Source organism: Rhopalosiphum maidis, chromosome 1 (assembly GCF_003676215.2).
Source record: "Rhopalosiphum maidis isolate BTI-1 chromosome 1, ASM367621v3, whole genome shotgun sequence".
Lineage (NCBI taxonomy): Eukaryota > Metazoa > Arthropoda > Insecta > Hemiptera > Aphididae > Rhopalosiphum > Rhopalosiphum maidis.
Window position 1 is genome coordinate 39890109 of NC_040877.1, and position 8589 is coordinate 39898697.

An 8589-nucleotide genomic window follows, 5' to 3' on the forward strand; every position below is an offset into this window, starting at 1 on the left:
CTTAGACAATAATTGGAAACTGTTGTAAATTCCTTTTTTTCTTTGTATCTATTATAAAACAATTATTTCTATTAAAATGAATTATTGTTCATCTATTTGTCTGGTAATTTTTAAATTTGATTACTTTTAAGATTATTTATGGTGTAGTATATTATGCAATCTGTGGTTAGTATAAGCAAAGAATATTGTAAGATATGTCAAAAAACTGTTTAGTTATGGTGTTGTCGGAAAGCGGTCTAAAAAGAAACAATGGTCAACAAATTGTTAATGATACGTTCTATTGCCCAGTTTTGGGTTGTAAGTACAACTTACATTTTGGTCAATCTATGAAATCTTTTAAAACTCAAAAACTTCTTAAACAAGTAAGTTTGTTAGCTTATACACTATACAGTGTGTTTTATACATTATATTGTAAATATGTTTTTGTTTTTTAATTTTTTAGCACTGTATCAAAGTGCATTCCGACAAAAAATACAAATGTGATAATTGTGAAAAAGGTTTTCCTTTAGAATCAACATTAAAATCACATCGTATAACATGTGGAGTAATATATTCTTGTTATTGTGGGGTTCAATACAAATCTCCAGAAGCATTTCTCACTCATACAAAACGAAAACAGCATAACATTGGATTAGGATATTCAACTATTATGAAGTATGATATATTTTATAAATTTGTTGTAAAATTATTTTTGTTCTTATGTTTTTCGTAAATAGATTTTTGAAGACAAGAAAGTTGTTGCCAAACACAGAAGATGTACAAGAATTAGAATCTAGTAAAAGATCAACTCAGACACAAACTGTTACTGATATTCAAACTTTATCAGATTCATCAACTCAGACTACATTTGAAAATAAGGATTGCATGTTAAGATATAATGATCCAAAACTCTCTTCTGCTACTTCTAGTCCTATTAGACGGTTATGTGCACAGACTCAAACTGATCCTATGGGTGACTCTATTAAAAATGATCCAGATCCAATGTTTTTAGATTCAGAAACACAAACCAATTTCGAATTTTTAGATATTTATACTCAGACTGCAGAATCTGAATGTTTATTTGGCGATTTAGAATTTACTAATATTCAAACACAGACACCTTGTAGTTCTTTATTTCATGATGATTCCATTGACATGAGAAATGATAATTCTATAAATACAAATATGATATGATTTAATTAAAATCAGAATTTAAAATTTAAATCTTAGCAGTATTACAAACCATTGCTTATTTTGCTTAATTAGTGCAATAATCAGTCATTTTAATTTTGATAATATATCTATAGGTTTTGAATTTCTAGTATCATGTTAATTGTAGGCTAAATAAATGCATATGTTTAGACATGTATATGCTGACTTTATTAATAAACTGCAAGTATGTCTCATGTATTTATCTCTTGACATTTCATTACCCCTCTAAAGTGATCACGTATATACAATTTTTAAATTTTTTATTGATTATTTTAAGGCTAGTATTACAAGTAAACACATTGTCATCACCTATATCAACACATTATATATTATGATTATTAAGTTGTTGTTTCAAATAATTTTAAATAACAATTAATAATCCTTTAATTAACATATTAAATGTTATTTTGTACAATATATATTTTTTAATTTTATAAAATGGCTAAGTGATACATTATTTATAATGAAATATTAAACAATGAGTAATTAATTGATCATAAAAATAAATTTAATAATTGTTTGTTAAAAAAAGTATCGAAAAAATCACTTTTTATGGTGTTCAAGGGACTAAGAAAAATAGGTAATAATAACTGATAGTTTATTAATATTCAAAAAAGTTATTACTAAACATTACATTATATTATTATTATATTTTAATCACAAGACATTCTAACTAAATATTTCTATTATTTAAAAGTAAAGTGTATTTATTTTATGTTAAAAAAATCTGTTATTTTTGCTAACATATATTTTTTTTTATAAAATAGTGTAGTATTTTTGTTTCTAATTTTTCATAGTTTGTTTTTGATCTTGTATTATTAATAACTATATAAATGGCACTAGTTGTTAAATATTTTTTTTCTTGAAATTTATTGTTGTCATAAACCATTAATAATATGGACTGTATATTGAATGTATGTTATGTGGATATTATAGATAATATGCTATTTGTCTAAAATTACTAAAAGTAAATGTCTACATTCATAATATGATCATTACTTATACTATGAATGTCATAATTTTCCTTTCCATTTTATACAAATTTAGGACTGTCCACTGTCCATATAATATTATGCAGGTTAAAAATTATGATTTTTTGCTACTTTTGTTTTTATGCACCTATACATAATTATAATTCTTTGAAACGTAAAATATTTTATATATTAACTTACCTATAATCTTTATGTTTTTGTTCGACACCTTTTTAAACCGTGAGGATATCTGTTAAAATATGCGAAAATATACAAAACTGAGAACATGCACTAATGTCAGAATATGCAAAAATATGCAGTAAAAAAATTTGATATTTAATCAGTTAGATAAGTTTAATGATTTTTTAGACACTCATTGACTTGAATGCGTGTATATTATGTTGAAAATAACAACATGCATAAAATATGCAAAATCTGGTTTTTAATTGTAAATTATTTATTATTTTATTATTTACTTCCTTTATTTTACGGGTTAGTAATATAATCGTGTATATAATATTATGCGAGGACAATTGGTCAACACCAGTCTTAACTAACATATTTGTTGGTATATTGTAGGTTGTCATAATTATTTTGATTCTTCATGTTAAAAAACGCTGTAAATATCACCCTTGTAATTTATTAAACAATGGTGTAATTCACCATTCATATTGGTCGTTTAAGTGTTCTATTTTGTATAATATATATGCTGTATTTAAAAAAATAATTGTTCTATGTATCATGTATTACTAATAAAATAATAATATAAAAATACTATTATTATTTTTTTAATATAGGGCGAAAAATATCGATAACAACAACTAATTACTAATTTATGCGATGCCAATGGTAGAAACTTTGAATGAATCTATATTTATTAGTCTCAATGTACTGAACAACATCTATACAATCTACCACGCCCTTTGCCTTGTCGTGCATATAAAATTTGTATAAGTATACAATTGAGTCTCTCGAACGGCAGACTCCCGAATAAATTTAAATGTCTGGCTAATTATAATATTACAATATAATAATACAGTATATGATCTATGGATATGGATCTATCATATTAATTCATTATCTATGGCAATCATCAATCTTCGCTATTCGTCGAATAATTTTAACAGAGAAACAAAATAGACGTACAAATCGTTAAACCGTACTTAAATATATATAATATTTTACACGCATATGCATTCTGTTCAGCATATTTTTATGAAATATCTCAATATTTTCAATTCGAAACGCGGTAAAGACGGACGAGGAAAGGTGTTCCTGGGTTGGCGATGTGGTTACTGAACGTATGGACATTAAATATGACACAACTAAGTTTCACAAAAAAAAAATCGATGTTTACGTGAGTTTAATTTTCTATACTTTTGGAGCTTTAATTTACTTTTTTAGACATAACATAAATAAATACTTATTGCACCGGACAATCTTCTACCCGCCGGGTGACGTACACGTATGCATATTTTATTCCCGAACGCGCAATGCATAAAATACGTGAGATCGAAAATACATAATCGTCATATTATCAGACCCATTTTATAGAATAATAATTTATATTTATATTAATTGTATAAATAGTATTTTTCATTTTTAACCGGCAGAGTACCCGACTAATATAAGTTGTTTTTATCCCTAACAAAAATAAAAAGTTTCCGAAAAACACATTAATATTTTATAATTGAATTTTTATGACATTATTAAATATTCATTTCATATTTCTGTGATAACTATTTCTCCTCAACCGTTTTTTGTTTTAATTTAAAAACGAATTACTATAGTTATTTGATAATTTTAACAAATGTTAACGTTTGCATTTCTTATAAATATTATAATTTTGAAAATATTTTAACTGTACACTTATAGGAAAAAATAAACACAGCATAATATCATAAATAGATACATTTATTATATATCTATATTAATATCGCAAATTATCTGAGCATACTATTTAGAATTTATCGATTAATTTTAAAATCAGTAAAAATAGTTTGAGTATGTATTATTCCTAAATAGGACGGTACCTAAATGGAAATGATATGTGACTTAATGTATACAACGAGTTTAATGTGAATAACTGCTTTTATTTAGAAATTAATTTTATTAATTTTGGAAGCTTTCTTTATTATATGTAATAGATCATAATCTATTAACTATTTAGTATGTAATATCAGTTTAATGATTAAACTTTTAAATATTTTTAAAATTATAATCATTTAGTTCAGCCAAATCGTAAACTCTTGTATAATAGTTACTATATAAGGTGACTACATGTAAACTAGGTTAAGTATGTCACTTTAACGAATTTGTACCATTTGAATTTAATGTATAAGCATTGTGTACAATGTAAAATTATGCTGGTCAATGATGGTCTTATTTTTCGGTGAGAAATTAAACCAAACAAATACTGAAATTATAAAATTTTAATAAAAAAAAAAAAAAATTCAGGATAATACAAAAATATTATGATTTTACGTATGAAGTTAATTAGATACCAAAAGTTTTGTATGCAAGACAACTGTAATATAATAATAAATCCTATAAAATCACAAAGAGTTCTATAAAAAAAACATCGTTATAATATTTATCATCCATGGCAAACGACAATCGTCGTCATTTGTAGGAGACGATTAACAATTCTAATAATTTTATTGAACAGTCGTCAAACAACCAGTTCATGACAAGTACTCTCATTTTCATAAAATATTTCAATAATTCCATTCCGAAGCGTAAAGAAGACGAATGAAGAAATAAACTAGCTGTTTCTTCGGCGACGGTACAAGTTTGAACTTTAATATGGCACAGCTTAATTTATCCGAAAAGCGTCGAAGGATACTTACGTAGGTTAATTATCCTATCATTTTGGGGTAGTAATAAATTTACTTTTTATACATAATATAAATGTTTATTGACTTCTAAAAGCTGTTATCCCGATGACAGACCTATATTTTATTTCCGATCGTCCAGTCCAATGAAGTGGTCGGTAACCAGTGGGTTATTGTATATACGTCCCGTTTTAAATTCTAAAATACTGAAAATTTTTTTTTATTTATATTTTATTATTTTAAAGTTCTAGACAATATTTTTTTCCATAGAAAATAATTTAAGAATATAAAATTTTTATTTTTATCTGGTCCGCAAACTGTTTTTAATTTGTGAATGTGGCCTGAGAGTTCAAAAAAGGTTACCGACCATGCATTAATAATGAAATTGCCAAGAATAAAATAAAGTCGTTAAGTACTTCTTAGATCCTGGACATAGCGAAAAATGTATAATGATTTTACAATTATGTAGTTTATTTTCTTTTTGTTGTGAATTCTTGTACCAAATATTATCTATTTGGTACTTTGGGTGGTAAATAGTAAAATAAAATAAAAAAATTCAGATCTTGCCATAATATCGGAAAAACAAAAAAACTGAAAATATTATGCTATATCCTTATATAATTTCAACCCGAAGGATGATTGGCAGTATCAAAAAGAAGCTCATCTGAATAACAAGTGCCGCAAGGCTGTGTTTGTTTAATACTATAATTTTTTGAACAGTAGGACAGTATATTATGAATATAATTTACTTAAATTATATTTAACTTTTATGGGGTTTTTTCAGATAATCTACTGTACTGCGGTTTTAGGTGTTCTTATTATTTTAATAATACGTTGATAAATTACCAATTTTTTCAATATCTTTTCTTATTACATAGCTAGTTCGTCTTTGTGTATGTTTAAATTTATATTTTTTATAGTTATTGTGCTGTTTAACTTTCTTATAAAAGAGAGTGAGTAATTTAAAAGGTGGCCACCGAACAGAAAGTTAAACTACAATGTACTATAATCTTCTTAGTTCTTGTTTATATTTTTAACTGATAAATTATGATTATAAAATTTAAAATTAATTTAAATTCAAAAATAAAAGAACACCAACATAGATTTCTGAAATATTAAAATTGTTTTTTCTATGAGTTTTAATTGCACTTAATCTGCACATTAGTTGAAGTTTTATAGGAACCAAACATTTAGCTGGATCATGGACTACTCACCGACGATGAATTTGTCATTGAGCTGTTGGAAAATATGTCGGCACTCGGCTTCGTTTCAACCCGGATGAAGATTGGCAGCATCAATAAGAAGCTCATCTTAATTTCAACTGTCGAAAGGGTTTGTTTGTATTATATTATAATTTTTAGGATCGTAGTAGGTACAGTATATTATATATAATATTTATTAGTGAAGAAGAATTTGTCACAAAGCTAATGGAAATGTGTTGGGTGTAACTCAACCCGAAGGAAGATTTGCAGCATTAATAAGAAGCTCATCTTAATATTAAGTGTTGCCAGGATGTGTTTGTTTTATAGGATAATTTTTTGAACAGTAGTACAGTATATTATGAATATTTACTTAAGTTGTATTTAACTTTTATGGTTTTTTTCAGATAATATACTGTACTACGGTTTTAGGTGTTCTTTTTTTTTAATTTTAATAATACATTGATAAATTACCAAATTTTTTAATTTTTCTTCTTAACACATAGCTAGTTTGTCTTTGTGTATGTTTAAATTGGCCACCGAACAGAAAGTGAAATGACACTATACTATAATCTTCTTGTTTAAAATTTTTAACTGATAAATTATGAATATAAAATTTAAAATTAATTTAAATTCAAAAATAAAAGAACATCAACACAGATTTCTTAAACATTAAAATTGTTTTTTCTATAAGTTTAAATTACATTTAATTTGCACATTAGTTGAAGTTTTATAGGAACCAAAAATTTGGCTGGATCATGGACTATCCACCGACGAAGAATTTGTCATTGAGCTGATGGAAAATGTGTCGACTGTGTATATATATAATATATATACCTATGTATTAGTATAAGGACTTAGTACATAGACTTATTAAATTATTTTTAGTATGTATTGTAGTTGTAATGATGTTGTATATAATATATAAGTATTTTATTACTTTACACTTATTTAATACATTTATGTACCTTTTACTGATATTATTATATTATAATAATTTTTATTTATTTGTCCCCTTACGCGTCAGCGCTCATCTCTCATCCACTCATCCAACACATTGACTATCGCCGGCCGGCAACACACATATTATACACATTAGCCGTTTTTGTAGCTTGTACAATAGCGAAAATCGTATTTTTATTCCTAGGTTTCCTTATTGAAATAAATTATATAGTATTATTGGTATCTACATAGTTTAAGTTGTTGTATATTTTTTTTATTATTTGAATGCATTCATATGATCAGTAGCGTATTTAAGAATTTTAGGATAAGGGAAACACATATTTTGCTACCTCCCCCTCAGTAAAAAAAAACTAAAAAACTGGTGAAAAATAATGGTGAAACTGTTAATATCATAAAACACCATGTTATGTAAATACTATAGTATTCGATGCCTCATGGTACATATTTATTGTGAAAAATATTAATGATTGACGTCACTACGTCAGTACTCAGTATGTAAAGTACGAAATAAAAATTTGCCACCCCTCTAAATCTTTGAAAATTCTCCGTTCTGCGCAATGGGACCCAAAGCCCCTACCTAATACGCCCCTGCATATGATGCGTTCTCGCTTACGATGTGGAATAGGCCTACAGGGGACACCACAATAAAAAAACGCGCCTCGTGTAATACCTCATAAAGTTATTAAACAATATGGACAATGTTATTGTACATGTTTTAATAATAAAGGTGGTGTAGAAAATTACCTAACACTGTTATTCTTATCTTAGTTACCTTGCATACATTTTTTTATTAAATATCAATTAAATAATTATTTATATCAAGAAACGAGAAATATTAACGTTTTATAAAGTATTACAATAAAATAGTTTTGAAAAAAAAATATTCTTTGACTTGTTATAAAAAGACTCCAAGTAGTTATAATATTAGTTCTTTTTTTACAAAGACACTAACAAAATCGGATCAAGTTTAAAAATAAAACTATACGGGATTATGATATTAATTATTATTATTATTGTGCGTATTGTTAGTGTTCCTAAATCCTTTTTCTTCACAAAACACATACACACACGCATATACATTTACATACATGCACGTCCTGCATGCGTTTAAATATAAATTAATTCCAACTTTCAATTAATTAAAAATGTATCATTGTGACAATAATTTTTTAGTAGTTAGTTTAGACTGTAAAATATTCTCTGAAAATACTGTAAAAATAATTATGTTTTTTCACTAATAAAATATAATAATGGTTAAATGGCAAAAACCCGACACTGGCTCATTGGGCTGCTGTTAAAATCAGACAGGGACAAATGCCCACCTTGCCCTCCCTCAAATGACGCCACTGGTTTCTAGTAATCCATGATAAATTGATGACATTTTATAACAATGTAAATAGTAAATATAACAGTAAACGAAAATCAATTTTT

The 8589-nt window shown here is 26.1% G+C and overlaps 1 protein-coding gene across 2 annotated transcripts; it reads left to right on the top strand.

The window, feature by feature from the left end:
• LOC113548893 (ATM interactor) lies at positions 1-1637 on the top strand. 2 transcript variants are annotated; one of them, XM_026949993.1, is made up of 4 exons: positions 1-103; positions 214-362; positions 443-654; positions 717-1637. In XM_026949993.1, exons 2-4 carry the CDS (start codon positions 216-218, stop codon positions 1171-1173), a joined length of 816 nt encoding a protein of 271 aa, XP_026805794.1. In that variant the 5' UTR covers positions 1-103; positions 214-215; the 3' UTR covers positions 1174-1637. The 2 variants fall into 2 exon arrangements, with proteins under 2 accessions (XP_026805794.1, XP_026805793.1); XM_026949992.1 differs by having other exon boundaries at positions 7-362.
• Positions 1638-8589: the final 6952 nt, after the last annotated feature.

Excerpts from the sequence above, each read along its gene's own strand:
- LOC113548893 (XM_026949992.1), top strand. The coding sequence starts at position 195 with ATGTCAAAAAACTGTTTAGTTATGGTGTTGTCGGAAAGCGGTCTAAAA. Across the intron at positions 363-442 it reads CTCAAAAACTTCTTAAACAA|CACTGTATCAAAGTGCATTC; the intron begins GTAAGTTTGTTA and ends TTAATTTTTTAG. Across the intron at positions 655-716 it reads GGATATTCAACTATTATGAA|ATTTTTGAAGACAAGAAAGT; the intron begins GTATGATATATT and ends TTTCGTAAATAG.